This window comes from Cherax quadricarinatus, chromosome 43 (assembly GCF_038502225.1).
Source record: "Cherax quadricarinatus isolate ZL_2023a chromosome 43, ASM3850222v1, whole genome shotgun sequence".
NCBI lineage: Eukaryota > Metazoa > Arthropoda > Malacostraca > Decapoda > Parastacidae > Cherax > Cherax quadricarinatus.
In genome coordinates, this window is record NC_091334.1 from 22,732,461 (window position 1) to 22,753,129 (window position 20,669).

General features: G+C 37.5%; 1 protein-coding gene across 21 annotated transcripts in view; it reads left to right on the forward strand.

The window, feature by feature from the left end:
• Window positions 1-20,669, forward strand: part of LOC128694132 (uncharacterized) — a 54,829-nt gene that overhangs the window by 16,097 nt on the left and 18,063 nt on the right. For 17 of the 21 annotated variants that reach the window (XM_070093707.1, XM_070093721.1, XM_070093726.1 and 14 more), the window contains 4 exons: window positions 12,439-12,628; window positions 16,846-16,975; window positions 17,555-17,776; window positions 18,907-19,029. In XM_070093707.1, the coding sequence (XP_069949808.1) occupies window positions 12,439-12,628; window positions 16,846-16,975; window positions 17,555-17,776; window positions 18,907-19,029 (665 nt within the window). Of the gene's footprint in view, window positions 1-5,978; window positions 6,202-12,438; window positions 12,629-16,845; window positions 16,976-17,554; window positions 17,777-18,906; window positions 19,030-20,669 lie in introns of all 21 variants that reach the window. The other 4 variants (XM_070093718.1, XM_070093719.1, XM_070093720.1 and 1 more) reach the window with 3 other exon arrangements.

Sequence of the window (20,669 nt, forward strand, 5' to 3'; positions counted from 1 at the left end):
CAGTTGATATGTAAAAGTTAATTGACTTTTGTGGGTTACATGCTAGGGAAGAGGACCTAAGGAATGCAACAGAAATAGGCCACACTGTCTGACTTTCGTAGACTCAAGGGTAGTTTTTTTCTATTTCAGTTTTCTACAGCTGACAATAAATATCAGTTATAGCTGATATTATTAGAAGCCATCTAAATGAGCACACTCTGATTAATAAATCTTGGCATGGATTCACTACAGTTTATTTCAAAAAATTTCTCTGGCTGGTCATACTGTGGCTTGACAATGTGGTTAGACACTTTTTCAAGTTCGAATTAAAAAAAAAAAAGACTGTCATCGAAGTTTCCCATCAACCTTTCTCTGCCTTGTTGTGAATGGTTCTTAGTGTACCTCTGATAAGGCAGTTGTCATACTCATCATACATCTTTGTCATGCCATTTATTAGTGGGACACTGTTTCGCTCTGGACACTAACACATTCTTCAAGGGGGTGTCTTGATGCACTTGAAAGGTTTCAGATTTAAAGAATTGGAGCTTTCCTTTCATGAATCAAACCTAATTACCTCCCAGTTACCAGTTAACTTGTCCACTATAAATATACAGTGTACTAATAATGGCCACCAACAATACTTAAAGTTGAGCTCTTGAGTCTTGGCCACTTTGAAAAGTAGTCCAGTGTTCTCCATAGTCTTACAGTATAATGCATACATATTGTCAGTGTTAGCAAAGCTCATGTATTAAATATTGCAATAATTATCATTACTACACCCAATTACTTAACTATTTTGTATAGCATAATAGTGTTCAAGAGAGTTTAGTAAACTTCTGAAGTAATGGAACCTCAATATAACTCACTTTTAAAATAATGGGCAAAATCCAATGGATAAATTGTACTTTATTTTCAATATTTATTGTAATGTATATCACTGTATGACAATTGTAGATTTAGCACGTCTTTTGATTATAATAATAATATTGTAATATATCTGTAAATAGAATATATGGTACTATACTGTGTTAACTATACAATAGAGCACTTAGTGCTTTTTTCTAATTTTTAATATTATTCTGACTTAACAAACATTTGGATTATCCTCCCAATTAGTGCATGATATCAAGGGTTTACAGTACTGTATACATGTTGCATACATGTATCCTTTACTTAATGACAGATGCATTTCACAAAAATGAATTAGGTGATATTTTATTTTTGACTTTAAGCCATCAACATTGTCTTGGACTCCATCGGATAATCAGAAAGCTAAACTCTCATGTTAAAACGATATTTGTATGGAGGCATCATGTGCACATCATTTGCAGGTATACGAGAAATAAACAGCATAATTTAAAACAACCCATTTTCCCCAACCCTTTAAAAACAAGAAACTTGCTGGTAATGGCCAGCTCGTTGCAAACTGAGGCGACTGTCTCGTCATTGTAATCTTGTCACTTCTCCGATAAATATTTCTTACTGAATTTTAATACTAACACTGACAGAATGATATACAATAAGCTCTCTTGTAAAGTTCCTGTATGCAGTGTAATATTTTATGAACGTAATTTAAAAAGTGCATTAAAATTGAGTAACGTGCTATGAAGGTCTTTCCATACACTGTTCAATAATGGAGGTTTTTTTGAATTGTGTTTATGAAATAATGCATTACTTAAAGCTTTTTAAGAGAGTATAACATGTCAGAATATGCAGCCATATTTAAAATTGGCCATATTAATACAATTCGAGTAATATTTAAAGGATACATAGCTATGTGATCTCCCTAGTACAACAGCTTAATTGCCATGTGTGTTCATTGGTTTGTCGTGGGAGCATACAGACCTGTTCAACACAGGTTCTTAAGAGAGGTCAGGTTACTGCTAACTAATTCCCTACTCAAGTGTCTCAGTGTGTTTAACCCTTTGACTGTCGCGGCCGTATATATACGTTTGTGAGGTACCGTGTTTGACGTATATATACTCATAAATTCTAGCGGCTTCAAATCAGGCAGGAGAAAGCTAGTAGGCCCACATGTGAGAGAATGGGTCTGTGTGGTCAGTGTGCACCACATAAAAAAAATCCTGGAGCACGCAGTGCATAATGAGAAAAAAAAAACTCCGACCGTTTTTTTTTTTAATTAAAATGCCGACTTTGTGGTCTATTTTCGTATAGTATTTGTGGTTGTATTCTCGTTTTCATGGTCTCATTTGATAGAATGGAAACTATATTATAGAAATGGAGGTGATTTTGATTAATTTTACTATAAAAAGAACCTGGAAATGGAGCACAAAGCACGGGAAATGTTTGATTTTTGCCGATGTTCAAAAGTAAACAAATGATGTCATTGTCCAATAAATGTCCAAATAGCCATTCTAATACGCAGTCATGAATGGGTTGATGTAATTTTTACAATTATTACAGTATTGCAGTAGTCTGCATAACAGTAAATCTTCTATTTTTTGTTTGAATAAAATTTCAAAATAAAAAGCAAGAGTAATATCACAGGGACCTGGAGACATGACTGATGAACAAAGAAAATCTTATTTTAGAGCCAGGAATGTCTGCATTGTTCATTCTGGACCTTATTTTGAAATTGTCGTATTTTTTAATTTTCGTGAAATTGGCCAAATTGTAAATTTCTGACCATGTTATTGGGTAGTTGAAATCGGTAAATGGGCAGTTTCTTGTGCTCAATCGATAGAAAAAATAGAGTTCTGAAGAAATAGTTATGAGTTTGGTTGACTGGAATAACGGAATTAGCCGAAAATAGGGCTCAAAGTGGGCGAAATTGCCGATTTTTAAATATCGCCGAAGTCGCTAACTTCGCGAGAGCGTAATTCCGTCAGTTTTCCATCAAATTTCGTTTTTTTGGTGTTTTTACAATCGGAAAAAGATTCTCTATCATTTCATAAGAAAAAATAATTTTTTTTTTTTTCGAATATTTTGCGACACCAGGAGCAACTTCAGGATTGGGCCCTTCGACAGTCAAAGGGTTAAGATCTTCATGAGAAACTCAAAATTTAACATAGCATACAGTACTCTAATTTGCATTCAAATCGTAGTATCATTCAGACATTCATATTGTTAACACTACAGTTACTGTATTGCAATTCTATCACTTGCTCTTTCTTTATACAGTAATATTTTTTACATTGTCCTTTATTACTGTATATGCAGTAGCACAGTGTCATATATTTTTTAGACAGCCTATGAAATACAATAACCATAAGGAAATTACTCAAAAGAAACATGGCATGTTACCTGGAGACCTGGAGTTTACCTGGAGAGGGTTTTAGGGGCCAATGTCCACACAGCTCAGTCTGAGACCAAGCCTCATGATGGATCAGAGTCTGATCATCCAGGCTGTTACTGCTGGCCGCATGCAAACTGATGTACGAACCACAACCCAGTTCGTACGTCAGTTTGCATGCAGCCAGCAGTAACAGCCTGGTTGATCAGACCCTGATCCACCATGAGGCCTGGTCTCAGACCGAGCTGCATGGACATTGATCCCTAAAACCCTCTCCAGGTAAACTCCAGGTCTCCAGGTAACATGCCATATTTCTTTTGAGTAATTTCCTTATGGAGTTATTGTATTTCATAGGCTGTCTAAAAAATATATGACACTGTGCTACTGCATATGCAGTAATAAAGGACAATGTAAAAAATATTATTGTATAAATAAAGAGCATACATATAATATCAAGCACAACTAAGCTATAACAAAAAAAAAAAAAGTAGACATTGTATTAACACAATGTGGTGTATATTATTTGGAGGTTTCATAGATAGAGGATAATATAGATGTCCTCATTGTTCATTATTTATTATTTAAATCTTTGTAAAAGCAAAAAATACTTGTATGTACTTCCAAGAAAATGAAGATACCATAATATCACTTCCATCAAACTTCAAGATTGACAGTCTTATTTTTTTTTTTTTTTTTATTATCACACCGGCCGATTCCCACCAAGGCAGGGTGGCCCGAAAAAGAAAAACTTTCACCATCATTCACTCCATCACTGTCTTGCCAGAAGGGTGCTTTACACTACAGTTTTTAAACTGCAACATTAACACCCCTCCTTCAGAGTGCAGGCACTGTACTTCCCATCTCCAGGACTCAAGTCCGGCCTGCCGGTTTCCCTGAATCCCTTCATAAATGTTACTTTGCTCACACTCCAACAGCACGTCAAGTATTAAAAACCATTTGTCTCCATTCACTCCTATCAAACACGCTCACGCATGCCTGCTGGAAGTCCAAGCCCCTCGCACACAAAACCTCCTTTACCCCCTCCCTCCAACCCTTCCTAGGCCGACCCCTACCCCGCCTTCCTTCCACTACAGACTGATACACTCTTGAAGTCATTCTGTTTCGCTCCATTCTCTCTACATGTCCGAACCACCTCAACAACCCTTCCTCAGCCCTCTGGACAACAGTTTTGGTAATCCCGCACCTCCTCCTAACTTCCAAACTACGAATTCTCTGCATTATATTCACACCACACATTGCCCTCAGACATGACATCTCCACTGCCTCCAGCCTTCTCCTCGCTGCAACATTCATCACCCACGCTTCACACCCATATAAGAGCGTTGGTAAAACTATACTCTCATACATTCCCCTCTTTGCCTCCAAGGACAAAGTTCTTTGTCTCCACAGACTCCTAAGTGCACCACTGCACAGTCTTATATGTAGAGTAATTTGAATTAGAAGCAAATAAAACAGTCACGTGGTAATGTAGATATTTATGCACATACACATTGGTAAGATTCACTACATTTCACTTGTATGTACATACATGCACATAAACAAACTTTATTTCTATAAACTGGAATACAGTATATTGTACAATTAAGGTGATTGACATATAGTGTATTATTACTTTATAGAAAGCCCCTTGATATAGCATTTTGGGCAGCCTTAAAATTAAATTATGAATGATTACAAGTACGGTGGTCCCTCGTTTTTCGTAATTAATCCGTTCTTGGAGCCGTTACTATAAACGAAATTTACGATTTGCGAATCAATTTTCCCCATAAGAAATAATGTAAATACAATTAATCCGTTCCTGACACCCAGTAGTATTAAAACAAAAAAATTTTTTACTTGAAATATACATATAGTACATATGAATGAAACATTAACAGTATAACACTTACCTTTATTGGAGATTCTTCTTAGTGTATGGGAGACTGGAGGAGGAGAGAGATTGGATTGTTTACAGTTTGGAAGGGGAATCCCCTTCCAGCAACACCTCAGGTACCAATTGCTTCTCTGGGGTTGCTTCTCTTCTCTGTTTCTTAATGCCACTAGGACCACCTTGAGAGTCACTCTAGTCCTGTCTCGCAAAGTAACTGTGGAGAGAGCTCTGTTTCTGGCGTCTCTTTAACACTTCCCGAAAATGGCCCAAGACTTAGTCACTGTACATATTTCTCACCTTCTTTACCACAGGCTTGGCACTAGAAGCTTTCTTTGGAGCCATGGTAGCTTATTTAGTAATTGCAAGCACTAAAATGAGTGGATTATGAAATATTTCGTAGGAGCACTTGAGGGGACCTTCACTCACTGGTAAACAATGCCAGACTGGCTGGGTAGGGACGCCGCCCCAGCTCACACCGTGCGTATGCGTCCCAGACGAACTACTATTCGCGAGTCAACATATGAAAAGCGAGTCCATGTTTATACGAAAATACCCCTATGATTGGCGAAATTTACGATTGCCGAGAACTACGAAAAGCGAGGGACCACTGTATATGAGAATAAGAAGTGTAATTAGATATATATTAGGAAAGAAGCTAGGTACATGTGATGAATGATAGACAAAGACAGGAACAATACAGGTTCAAAGAATTCTTCAGCATAATTAATTGTTGTTAGGATCACATTAGGGAAAGGAGGTGTTTTTAACAGTAGCTTTGAAGCAACTGGCAGACAGAGAGTGATGAGTTTTCATGTATTAGAGAATTTCACATTTTAGGTCCTTTTATGCACACAGAGTTTTTGCAATGATTACCTGGAGTTTGCCTGGAGAGAGTTCCAGGGGTCAACGCCCCCGCGGCCCAGTCTGTGACCAGGACTCCTGGTGGATCAGAGCCTGATCAACCAGGCTGTTACTGCTGGCTGCACGCAAACCAATGTACGAGCCACAGCCCGGCTGGTCAGGTACCGACTTTAGATGCTTGTCCAGTGCCAGCTTGAAGACAGCCAGGGGTCTATTGGTAATCCCCCTTACGTATGCTGGGAGGCAGTTGAACAGTCTCAGGCCCCTGACACTTATTGTATGATCTCTTAACGTGCTAGTGACACCCCTGCTTTTCATTGGGGGGATGTTGCATCGTCTGCCAAGTCTTTTGCTTTCGTTGTGAGTGATTTTCGTGTGCAAGTTCAGTACTAGTCCCTCTAGGATTTTCCAGGTGTATATAATCATGTATCTCTCCCGCCTGCGTTCCAGGGAATACAGGTTCAGGAACTTCAAGCGTTCCCAGTAATTGAGGTGTTTTATCTCTGTTATGCACGCCGTGAAGGTTCTCTGTACATTTTCTAGGTCAGCAGACGTGGGAAATATACAAAATTTTGTGTCTAGTATTATACCTATGAGTGTTTCAGGGCAGGATTGATATTGGAATTTTGATATTGGAATTTATTGTCCTTTATATGTAATATGCACAGTAGTATGAGTGAATTCTTTGTATACTAAGTAGATCTTTGCAGAGTGGGGAAGTGTGTTGTCTGGCAGTAGACTGGGTAATCATTCATACCGTTGCTTTTTGTTGAGTTATTATTGGCTTTAGGTGATTTACTGTTATGGATCCCCCAGCACAAATAACATAGGTGAGGTAGGATATATTAGACAGTAGTATAATGTAAGGTTTTGCTGTTTAAGGTACAAAGTAATGTATCTTGGAGAGGATGCTAACTAATTTGGATACTTTCTTTATGATGTGGGTGTTGAATTTTAAGTTGCAGTCTAGAACAGACCTAAGAAGTTTTCTTCAGTTTGTTTAGCAATGGGAGAACTGTTAATCATAACGTTTAGTTGGACATTTGTTGGTTTGTTCTCAAACATCAATTAGATGGTCTTGTCAATGTTAAACATGAGCTTATGTGTAGTCAACCAATAAACAAAGCCATACATGCATGTACAAGTGTAAAGCTAATAGTATATTCAGTTATATTCTAAGATATATGGGGCTTTACCAAGGTGATATACAGTAGTATGTATAAGGTTTTTGGAAAGCCCCTTATTATGTAGGGTATTTCAGGCAGATTATATTAGTACTTATAACTACTTTATTACTAGTACACATATGGATTGAATAACTATTAGTTAAACCAGTAATTTCAAGAGAATTTAGCATATTTGATTTTTATATTTAAGCACATTACTTTTAATTAAAGCAGCGAGGAAAAATTTGACTAAACTAGTAGTAAAAAAATATCACACATAATAAAAACATACGACCATTACATATCAAATTTTATATCTAATCAATCAGCTAGATTATTACATTGCATTCAAAAGATGCTTTATGACAGTGTTTTTGATGTTAGGACATGAAGGGTTTCTCAATCCTTCAAGAAAGTTCCAAATTTCGATCTTTTTGACTTGCATAGAGTGTTTACTCAGGCCAAATTTTGCTCATGGAATGTCCAAAAAATATTTATTTTTTGTATTATCCTCACATGATTTATTGAAACTCTCCACTAATTGTATTTGGCTTGGGCTAGTATTTGCATTGAGTGTTCTGTATATGAAATATGCACAGCAGTATATGTGGACACCGTGTATGCTATGTAGGTTCAAGTGTTTGAATGCTGAAGGTGTTGTCTGCAGTCACAATGACTCCAATATTGTTTACATACGGGATTTTTGTTGGGTAATGAATTTACAGATGATTTGCTGTAGTAGATCCTCTTGTATATACTGTACCATAGCTGAAGATTGAAGAGTATTATAGTAGGCTACCTTTATGTAGTGTTAATTGTGGTACATAGTACCATTGTGGTACATAGTACCAATGTGGTGCATAGTACCAATGTGATATATAGCTCACTATTATGGAAATATGAGATTCGTGTTGAATATATTTGAATCACTCCATGCACATAAAAGGACTCGACCTATCTGAAGGATCAAGAAACTATCTGTCTACTGATACCTTCAAAAACACCGCTTGAACTAAATTAAAATCTGATTAATTTCATTTCTCATACCTGTATCTTAAACATAAGGATCATAAATGTTTACTGTGTCTAATACATCTTTTACCACAAGCTCAGTAAATTGTTATTTCAGTGCCTTAATATAACTGCTGTACTTAACCTGAATACAGAAACTGTATGCTGAATTCTCGCTCAGAATTGCTTTTCCATTTATGAGTGCATTATCTTCATACTTGTTTTTTTTTTTTTTTCCCCTCCCTCCAACCCTTCCTAGGCCGACCCCTACCCCGCCTTCCTTCCACTACAGACTGATACACTCTTGAAGTCATTCTGTTTCGCTCCATTCTCTCGACATGTCCGAACCACCTCAACAACCCTTCCTCAGCCCTCTGGACAACAGTTTTGGTAATCCCGCACCTCCTCCTAACTTCCAAACTACGAATTCTCTGCATTATATTCACACCACACATTGCCCTCAGACATGACATCTCCACTGCCTCCAGCCTTCTCCTCGCTGCAACATTCATCACCCACGCTTCACACCCATATAAGAGCGTTGGTAAAACTATACTCTCATACATTCCCCTCTTTGCCTCCAAGGACAAAGTTCTTTGTCTCCACAGACTCCTAAGTGCACCACTCACTCTTTTTCCCTCATCAATTCTATGATTCACCTCATCTTTCATAGACCCATCCGCTGACACGTCCACTCCCAAATATCTGAATACGTTCACCTCCTCCATACTCTCTCCCTCCAATCTGATATTCAATCTTTCATCACCTAATCTTTTTGTTATCCTCATAACCTTACTCTTTCCTGTATTCACCTTTAATTTTCTTCTTATGCACACCCTACCAAATTCATCCACCAATCTCTGCAACTTCTCTTCAGAATCTCCCAAGAGCACAGTGTCATCAGCAAAGAGCAGCTGTGACAACTCCCACTTTGTGTGTGATTCTTTATCTTTTAACTCCACGCCTCTTGCCAAGACCCTCGCATTTACTTCTCTTACAACCCCATCTATAAATATATTAAACAACCACGGTGACATCACACATCCTTGTCTAAGGCCTACTTTTACTGGGAAAAAATTTCCCTCTTTCCTACATACTCTAACTTGAGCCTCACTATCCTCGTAAAAACTCTTCACTGCTTTCAGTAACCTACCTCCTACACCATACACTTGCAACATCTGCCACATTGCCCCCCTATCCACCCTGTCATACGCCTTTTCCAAATCCATAAATGCCACAAAGACCTCTTTAGCCTTATCTAAATACTGTTCACTTATATGTTTCACTGTAAACACCTGGTCCACACACCCCCTACCTTTCCTAAAGCCTCCTTGTTCATCTGCTATCCTATTCTCCGTCTTACTCTTAATTCTTTCAATTATAACTCTACCATACACTTTACCAGGTACACTCAACAGACTTATCCCCCTATAATTTTTGCACTCTCTTTTATCCCCTTTGCCTTTATACAAAGGAACTATGCATGCTCTCTGCCAATCCCTAGGTACCTTACCCTCTTCCATACATTTATTAAATAATTGCACCAACCACTCCAAAACTATATCCCCACCTGCTTTTAACATTTCTATCTTTATCCCATCAATCCCGGCTGCCTTACCCCCTTTCATTTTACCTACTGCCTCACGAACTTCCCCCACACTCACAACTGGCTCTTCCTCACTCCTACAAGATGTTATTCCTCCTTGCCCTATACACGAAACCACAGCTTCCCTATCTTCATCAACATTTAACAATTCCTCAAAATATTCCTTCCATCTTCCCAATACCTCTAACTCTCCATTTAATAACTCTCCTCTCCTATTTTTAACTGACAAATCCATTTGTTCTCTAGGCTTTCTTAACTTGTTAATCTCACTCCAAAACTTTTTCTTATTTTCAACAAAATTTGTTGATAACATCTCACCCACTCTCTCATTTGCTCTCTTTTTACATTGCTTCACCACTCTCTTAACTTCTCTCTTTTTCTCCATATACTCTTCCCTCCTTGCATCACTTCTACTTTGTAAAAACTTCTCATATGCTAACTTTTTCTCCCTTACTACTCTCTTTACATCATCATTCCACCAATCGCTCCTCTTCCCTCCTGCACCCACTTTCCTGTAACCACAAACTTCTGCTGAACACTCTAACACTACATTTTTAAACCTACCCCATACCTCTTCGACCCCATTGCCTATGCTCTCATTAGCCCATCTATCCTCCAATAGCTGTTTATATCTTACCCTAACTGCCTCCTCTTTTAGTTTATAAACCTTCACCTCTCTCTTCCCTGATGCTTCTATTCTCCTTGTATCCCATCTACCTTTTACTCTCAGTGTAGCTACAACTAGAAAGTGATCTGATATATCTGTGGCCCCTCTATAAACATGTACATCCTGAAGTCTACTCAACAGTCTTTTATCTACCAATACATAATCCAACAAACTACTGTCATTTCGCCCTACATCATATCGTGTATACTTATTTATCCTCTTTTTCTTAAAATATGTATTACCTATAACTAAACCCCTTTCTATACAAAGTTCAATCAAAGGGCTCCCATTATCATTTACACCTGGCACCCCAAACTTACCTACCACACCCTCTCTAAAAGTTTCTCCTACTTTAGCATTCAGGTCCCCTACCACAATTACTCTCTCACTTGGTTCAAAGGCTCCTATACATTCACTTAACATCTCCCAAAATCTCTCTCTCTCCTCTGCATTCCTCTCTTCTTATCTTCATACTTGTACTAGTATCAAATGGTTGTTAGTACTAGTTCTTGTCTTCCTGAAAAGCTTTGTACAGTACAGGTACATTACAGGTACACCCTCACTACTCATTACTGGTAGTACACCCTCACTACACATTACACAACATTACTTGTACACTCAACACAACATTGCTGGTACACCTAGCATAACATTACTGGTACACTCATATTATACAACATCTTTGAAACTTTTCCTTGATAGCAGCAACAGAACACACAGGCATAACACAAGACACAAAATCCTCTTTGACATCCCTCCATGCAAAAACTTAATGCGCATAAAATGCTCTAAGATCTGGAATTCTTTGCCTGAAGCATTGAAAGACCCCCTATCTGCCAATTGATTCAGAGCTATTGTTAAAAAACACCCCATCTCAGTAACATGACTGAGGCAGCAGTATGCTACGTCAAACAGTACCAGGTTTCATCCAGTTCTGTCCCTGTTCTTCTTCCAGCCTTTCTTCAAATTCAGATTCAAATTTTTATTTCTTTTTGTGGTACAATAAATAATGTGGTTTACATGTAATAAAGCATTGGTAGGCACAGAAGAAGGCCACTAATATGCAAATGCATTTTGGGCAAATGAATCCTTATGCTTAAAGACTACCTAAGAATTAAACATAGACTGTTCAGTAGGATTTCTTATGCAGTTAACTACAGTCATAGAAAATTGGTAATGCTTCTTGTCCCATTGTATTTCTGTTGTAATGTAAATAATGTGCTGTATCTTCACCATCTCTATTCAGTCCCTCTGCAAAACTGAAGACTGTTAAATCGGTTTGAAATAATAAGTCGTACTTTTGTAATTAATCATTTGTTCATCAATTACCTTTCATATTGTATGTATGATTGTATTTAACTGCATAAGAAATCCTACTTAATAGTCCGTGTCTAAATCTTAAGTAACATTTAAGCATTAGGATTGGTTTGCCTGAATTGCATTGCATACTAGTCACTTTCTTTTGTGCCTACCAGTTTTTATTACAGATAAAGTACATTATTTGTACTGAATAAAGAAATAAAAATTGTATTGTACTAGTAGTACCCTCTCCCTACACATTACTAGTATACACTCATTACACAACATCTAGGATTAATTTTATGTATAATGTGAGTGCTGTTTGAAATAATTCTGGAGGCATAGAGTTAATGATTAAAACTGTCTTGACTAACAAAATAATGCTTAACACTGTAACTATTATATTTATTTCCTTTGAGGAAGGGGTGTTGTTGCTGTTGAAAGGCTATTGATTGAAGGCAGACAGTTCTGGAAGGTACTGATGAATTAGACACTTGTGCAACACTTGGGTATCTTTATTGTAGAAATGTTTCACCATTCTTCTCTGTATTGGACTGAGGAAGCTACTGGTTGGCAAAACATTTCCACAGTAAAGATACCCAAGTGTTGCACAAGTATCTAATTCATCAACCTGTTGGTTCTCTGAACCAGTTTTTAACAAGAATGGCATTGCTTGACACATGACATATATGATTCTCTGCACAGATACAGAGGAGGGAAGGTTGGCCATGAAGAGAATACGAGTGGAGTGTGGTGTCTGCAAGGCTACGCGGTTCTATTCAATTCACCGAGGTATTACACGCATCGCAGGAGTTGTGGCTTGTGAAGCGTGTCGACAGTTTTATCAGCGTTTCAAGAAGCAACCTTGGATTTTGAACTGTAACAAGGGAGGCAGGTGGGTGTGCACACTGTCAGGTGCATTCTTAAATAATATTTTTAATATTTTATTTCACAAAGGTAACATTGAAGAGTGCAGTTTGCATAGAAAGCCCCTGGTTATGCAGAGCACTTTGGCAAATCTATAAATTAAGATATAAGATTCATAAAGCATGAAAATATTTATATATGTACCTAAAGACACGAAAGCTACATAGATTTAAAATATATAAAAGCAATTTTAATGAATATAGCAAACATAGATAAAAGTAGCTTAAAAGTGTAGCTAATATATAGAGTTACCATTACAGCAATACAGGCAAGTTACAAATAGAATTTGTTAAAAGGGTGGATGATATGATGGAATAATTTGACTACATCATTTAATTAAGTACACAGTGCTTGTTTTAGCTTGACTTTGAATTCAGTGACAATGTTGCTATTTTTCTTTTTGTTTGTTAAAATATTCCACATCTCTTTGGCATTGAATATGATGCCTGAGATGAGCATCAGCACTACAGTGGAGTGCTTCAGACATGTAGATTGAATAGTAGTGTGTATGAATGGCATTTTATTATTCTTATTAACACATTGGCTATTTCCCACCAAGGCAGGGTGGCCCGAAAAAGAAAAACTTTTATCATCATTCACTCCATCGCTGTCTTGCCAGAGGCGCACTTACACTACAGTTATAAAACGGAAACATTAACACCCCTTCTTCAGAGTGCAGGCACTGTACTTCTCATCTCCAGGACTCTAAGTCCAACCTGCCGGTTTCCCTTAATCCTTTCATAAACATTACCCTGCTCACACTCCAACAGCATGTCAAGTCCTAAAAACCATTTGTCTCCATTCGTTCCTATCTAACATGCTCACACATGCTTGCTGGAAGTCCAGGTCCCTCACACACAAAACCTCCTTTACCCCCTCCCTCCAACCTTTCCTAGGCCTACCTCTACCAGGCTTTCCCCTCCACTACAGATTTATACACTCAAAGTCATTCTGTTGTGTTCCAGCCTCTCTGCATGTCCAAACCACCTCAACAACCCCTCCTCAGCCCTCTGGATAATAGTTTTGGTAATCCTGCACCTCCTAATTTCCAAACTACTAATTCTCTGCATTATATTCACACCACACATTGCCCTCAGACATGACATCTCCACTGCCTCCATCCTTCTCCTTGTTGCAACATTCACCACCCATGCTTCACACCCATATAAGAGTGTTGGTATAATTATACTCTCATACATTACCCTCTTTACTTCCATGGACAAAGTAGTGTTAGGAGTGCAGGTTGTGGAACACAACTAGGTGTATTTCAGTCACTGGATGATCTGGAAAAGGCACTGTATTCCTATATTTCATAAACCTAGGTGCCACTACCTATAAACATGCAAGAGGAATAGTATATGTGGAAATGGTATAAAATACCGACAAGTTGATAAGTAATTCACATATACAGCAGTTAGGTATCTATATATGTGTCTTATCAAAAGGAATAGTACAGGGCAGTAATAAAGCTAATGCAGTAAAATAGAGGCACACAAGGACATTTGAGTATCAAGTGAATGTTCAGGTCATAGAGGTGTTTCTTGATGTGTGCTTACTGCACACATATTGACGGCAGTTGTTATTAGGTATTTTATAAACTGTGAGCTGTTTTCTTGTGTTAACTTTGAAGGTTGATCCCATTATTTGCTTTATAATAGTTATTTAAGGCCAGAATATTATTTTGTACTCGATTCTTATCTTTTTTTGTTATATTTTTATTTCTGCATTTTTCTAACATCTTTCCTTGATGTAGAACAGTGGTTTCCAAACTTTTTTTTTTTTTATCCATGACTTAAGATTTGCAATCAGTTTCTCTCCATGACCATATTGATACCAATACCTATTTAGCACATCACCATAACACTAGATTTTACACATTAGAACATCTAATTGAGTACATCTGCCATTCGCTCAGCAGGCGGAAGATCAAGCCTCCACTGTCTTGTTCTGAAATACCTACATGGGTTTAGCACGAATAATAATAAAAAACATTTTGAACAAAAATTGTAGTAATTGTTTAATTTACCATAATTTAATTTTGGGCCAAGGCACATATTCGGATGATGACTCTAGATTTGTGAGCCCTGCACTCGAACACTGTACATATTTTTCTCCTACAGTCTGAATTATAGGGTATTATTATTATTATTATTATTATTACTGTATTATTATAATCAAGAGGGAAATGCTAAACCCATAGGATTATACAGCACCTGTGGGGGAATGTGGAAGGTATTCAGACTTAATTCAGGGAACGGGAGCACAGTTCCAATTCCCTAGATCAAGAGCCCCTCACCAGCATCAAGGAACCTTCCTTGAGGGGTATAGGGTAGTAGAAACTTAACCCTTTCAGGGTTTCCGACATACTAGTACGTCTTATGTGCCAGGGTTATTGACGTCCTAGTACGCATAAATTCTAGCGCCTTCAAATCTAGCGAGAGAAAGCTAGTGAGCCTACATATGAAAGAATGGGTCTATGTGGTCAGTGTGCACAGTATAAAAAAAATCCTGCAGCACACAGTGCATAATGAGAAAAAAAACTCCGACTGTGTTTTTGGTTTAAAACAGCGACTTTGCAGTGTATTTTTGTATGGTATTTATGGTTGTATTCTAGTTTTCCTGGTCTCATTAATAAAATGGAAGACATATTACAGAAATTAAGATGATTTTGATTGGTTTCACAATGAAAAGTACCTAGAAATTGAGCTCAAAGTAGCAGAAATGTTTGATTTTTGCCAAAGTTCAAGAGTAAACAAATCATGCTACTTGTCCAATACACGTCAACTGGTGAGTCTGATATTCTTTCACAAGTGTGCTGATGTTATTTATACCATTTCTACGCTAATGCAGTAGTCTGCATAACAGTAAATCTTTTATTTTTTGTGAGAATAAAAATTCAAAATGACTACTGAACAGAGGAAATGTTATTTTAGTGCCAGGAATGTCTGTCTTGTTTATTCTGGACCCTATTTGGAAATTGGCATTTTTTGAAATTTGTGTGAAATTGGCAAAATTGCCAATTTCTGACCACTTTATTGTATACTTGAAATCGGTAAATGGGTGGTTTCTTGTACTCATTTGATAGAAAAAATGGAATTCTAGAGAAATAGTTATGATTTTTGTCGACTAGTACACTGAAATTGGCCGAAAATAGGGCTCAAAGTGGGCGAAATTGCCGATGCGTAAACATCGTTGAAACCGCTAACTTCGTGAGAGCATAATTCCGTAAGTTTTCCATCAAATTTCATACTTTTGGTGTCATTATGATCGGAAAATGGGCATAATTAAGTAAGTTTTCCATCAAATTTCATACTTTTGGTGTCATTATGATCGGAAAACGATTCTCTATCATTTAATAAGAATTTTTTTTGTTTTTTTCCGAAAAATTTTCGACCCTGAGAACAAGTTTAGGAGAGGGCCTCTCGACCCTGAAAGGGTTAAACCTTGGGTAGCTTTAAAAAGAGATTAGACAAATAGTATATGAGTGAAAAGGGCTGGGTTTGATCAGTACGGTACCTGAAGTACTGAAGAAAATTCTTGGGTGGCTTTGGGAAAAAGGGTGGACAAATACATTGATGGTTTTGATAAGGACCTGACTTGTATGGGCCAGTAGGCCTTCTGCAGTGTTCCTTCATTTTTATGTTCTCTCGTCAACAGCTTCAGTTTTGTATCCAATTCTGCTCTGCTGTTGGGCAACATTGCCATCCTGAGGAAATATTATTATCTTGGAGAAGAGCAAAACCCAGAATGCTCTGCAGTGTCAGGGGCTTATCATGTGTATTGTTAAATGTCATCCAATTTTGTAAAAACTTTGTATAATGAAGAATTATTCCTTTATTATTACTGTTACTATTACTATTATTATTGTTGGTGGTCGTATAAGTATAGAGCACAAAAAAATGGTGCTCACTTGATCCTCTGTCTGCTAATCATCTAAAAAATCGAATATATAGACATCAATAAGAAATAAAACCCGAGTGCTTTCATGTGCTTACACATATATTGTCAGGTTTCATTTCCTATTTTCACTGGTATTTTTTTTGTATTTGCAGTCAGGTGTTTTCTTGCAATTTCTTCCATACACATCAAGTTATTGTAGACTGAAATAAGTCACTCTGTCTGACTTTTTTGGGTTATCCTAGGTTCTCTACACATCAAGTTATTGTAGACTGAAACTTCTCTCAGGTGTTTTGGGCTGGATGAAACTCCCAAGAACAAATGTAAAGCATGTTGGGTTGCTCACATCATCTGCCGTTGTCCAGTGCCTATAAGCTTGTATAACCATCTTGTAGGATACCTGCCCACAGATCTTAAGGTAAGTTGTAGGATACCTGCCCACAGATCTTAAGGTAAGTTGTAGGATACCTGCCCACAGATCTTAAGGTAAGTTGTAGGATACCTGCCCACAGATCTTAAGGTAAGTTGTAGGATACCTGCCCACAGATCTTAAGGTAAGTTGTAGGATACCTGCCCACAGATCTTAAGGTAAGTTGTAGGATACCTGCCCACAGATCTTAAGGTAAGTTGTAGGATATCTGCCTATAAATCTTAAGGTAAGTTGTAGGATACTTGCCTGTAGATCTTAAGGTCAGTATTATTGAAGGATACCAGCCTATAGATCTTAAAGAAAGTATTATGTACAGTAATAAGATAGGGCTTTGTGATTAACAGTGCTTGCCATTAAAGTATGCCAGCCCCCCTCTCAAACTACGCTGTTGTGCAAAAAAGCTGAAAAATTGGGAAAAAAAGCAAAAACAATGATTAATGGCTCAGTTGAAAACTGTTGAAAAAGTGGGACACTAAAAAGAGGGTGCATAATAAGCAGGGCCCTCCTGTATATTTTACTTTTTTTACATATTCTTTTAAGGTTATCACTGCGTATTATTCACCACAGAGCAAGATGGCCGGCAGACCGCCCACTGTGGACGAGGTCCCTGAGAAGGAGCGTGGAGGACTCGGTCTTGAAGTTTACAAGGATAACGACTGGGTAGATGTGACAGATAAAGAAGAAGTGGAATCTCTGCTGCGTAATGAAGAAGAAAATGAAACTGACGAAGCTAATGAACCAGATTTAGACATGGAATTTGAGGCCGAGGAGGAAGTGGTTGACGATCCAGTAAGTGTATAGTGTACAGGCATACCTTACGAAACCAGCTTATTATGATCTTATGATGTCCTAGATTTATAATTTTAGAACCTTAGATTCAATCAATTACAAGAATGCTGATTTGCAGCTACGATCGTTAGAGACATTATTTTCAGTAAACATTCATGTTTTGCATATGTGGAGAGTTTACTTTTGTATGGTAAAGAATGCTAAATGACTGTAGATTCAGTAATAACAATTTTGGCAAAACTAAATTATGTTTATTAGTTAACCGGGCTTGAGTCCTGGTGGTGAAAAGTACAGGTGCTCTTCGACATGTGATGGTTCAAGCTACGAGTGATAAGTGTGAATGATGGTGAAAGTGTTTCTTTTTCAGGTCACCCTGTCTCAGTGGGAGATGGCCAGTGTGTTAAGAAGTACATGTTTTCTTATAAATAAATTTTCAGTATCAGGTCTTCAGGAAGAAAAAATAATAGAGTGCAATGGAAAGTGGCAGAAACATTTAAGTTTTAACCCACATTTATCGCACCAAAATTGCTATTCAGTCAGGCACTGCTTATACAGCAGGTTAGGTTCCAGGCAACTGCTGTCAAGTGAAACATAGCGCCCCTTTTTTTTTCACTTTCAAATGCATATAAATGCCTGATAATATGCTTACAGTATCATATATTAAGTGAGCAATAGAGCTAGGCCTAAAGAATGCATATATGTACAGTACACACCTTAAAATATTTTTATCCTTAGCTTATAGGGAGTAGTGAATATATTTATTGTCGGAATAAATGAGGAATGGGTATAATTGAAAACTGCTGCATTAGCAAAATCCTGTAAAGTGAAGTGCTGTAAAGCAGGGCCCTACTGTATATTTATATCTATGATGGGGAGACAGTCTGAACCTGAAAGCTGGGCATCCTTGGCATGTGTTTTTGTACAGGGGGCTGGAGTTATATGATATGAGGGTTACTTTCTTGGATCAAGCAACAAGCAGAACAAGTCTTCTTCCTGGAGGATTGCAGGTCATGCTGTGTCACGTAGAATGTAGTGGTAATGGTAGAGAGAGTGCTGGATGTAGCAATGAAAGTTGTGACATCAGAGCAAGGAGCCTTCTTTCCACTTCTCAAAGTTGCTTTATTCAACAGGGTTTGCCAGAACAAGCTGCACTCGACGTTTCCACCACCTTGAACCTAGAGCCCAAGATTAGCCAACCACAGAAAAAGAGAGGCAAAAAGAAGTCAAAAACATTTGCTAATTCTGATGGGCAGGTAGTGTATATGTCTTACTTTTAGTACTGAGTGAACCATACACTCAATTGTATGAGCATGCTAAGATTATCCCATAGCTTATTGTTGGTGCTCACTCATGCATATGCTTGTCATTCATTCTCAATATTTTCCTGGACTTAGAGCATTTTACATGAACTTATTAACATATTAACCCTTTGACTGTTTATGTAGTACATGTATATATACGTCTTACGCGCCACTGTTTCTGACGTATTTAAACGTGTAAATTCTAGAGGCTTCAAATCAAGCAGGAGAAAGCTGGTAGGCCCACATGTGAGAGAATGGGTCTGTGTGGTCAGTGTGAACCACATAAAAAAAATCCTGCAACATGCAGTGAATAATGAGAAAAAAAAAATGAACGTTTTTTGGGATTAAAACGCCGACTTTGAGGTATATTTTCGTATGGTATTAATCGTTGTATTCTCGTTTTCATGGTCTCAGGTGATAAAATGGAAAACATATTACAGAAATAGAGATGATTTTCATTACTTTCATGATGAAAACGACCTTGAAATTGAGCACAAAGTAGCGGAAATGTTCGATTTTTACCAATGTTCAGGAGTAAGCAAATTGCACCACACATCCAATACACGTCAACTGGGGAGTCTAATATTCTTTCACTAGTGCACTGATATTATTTATACCATTTTTACAATAATGCAGTAGTCGGCATAACAGTAAATTTTGTATTTTTTTGTATGAATAAAAAATCAAAACAGAAAGCAATAGTAATATAAGAGGGGCCTAGAAATGTGACTAATGAACAGAGGATATGTTATTTTAGTGCCAAGAATGTCTACATTGTTTATTCTGGACCCTATTTTGAAATTGGCATCTTTTTTAATTTGCGTGAAATTGGCCAAATTGTCAATTTCTGACCACTGTATTGGGTAGTTCAAATCGGTAAATGGGCGGTTTCTTGTACTCAACTGATGGAAAAAATAGAGTTCTAAAGAAATAGCTATGAGTTTGGTCAACTGGAACAACGGAATTGGCCAAAAACTGGGCTCAGAGTCGGCAAAATTGCCAATGCGTATGTGTCGCCGAGACTGCTAACTTCGCGGGAGCGTAATTCCGTGAGTTTTCGACTAAATTTTGTACTTTTGGTGTCATTACCACCGGGAAAAGATTTTCTATCATTTCATAAGAAAAAATAATTTTTTTTTTTTCAAAACTTTTGTGACACAGAATGACAGTTTCAGAAAGGGGCTTGCGACAGTCAAAGGGTTAAGTAAAGTATACCTAGCAATGACCTCTAAAGCAAACAGTGGTGTCAATAAGAAAAGTGTGTTTCTCAGTGTTAACCCTTTGACTGTTTTGGTTGTATATATACGTCTTACGAGCCACTGTTTTTGACGTATATATACTCATATATTCTAGCGGCTTCAAATCAAGCGGGAGAAAGCTGGTAGGCCCACATGTGAGAGAATGGGTCTGTGTGGTCAGTGTGCACCATATAAAAAAAATCCTGCAACATGCAGTGTATAATGAGAAAAAAAACTCCGACCATTTTTTTAATTAAAATGCAAACTTTGTGGTCTATTTTCGTATAGTATTTATGGTTGTATTCTCGATTTCTTGGTCTCATTTGATAGAATGGAAAACATATTATAGAAATA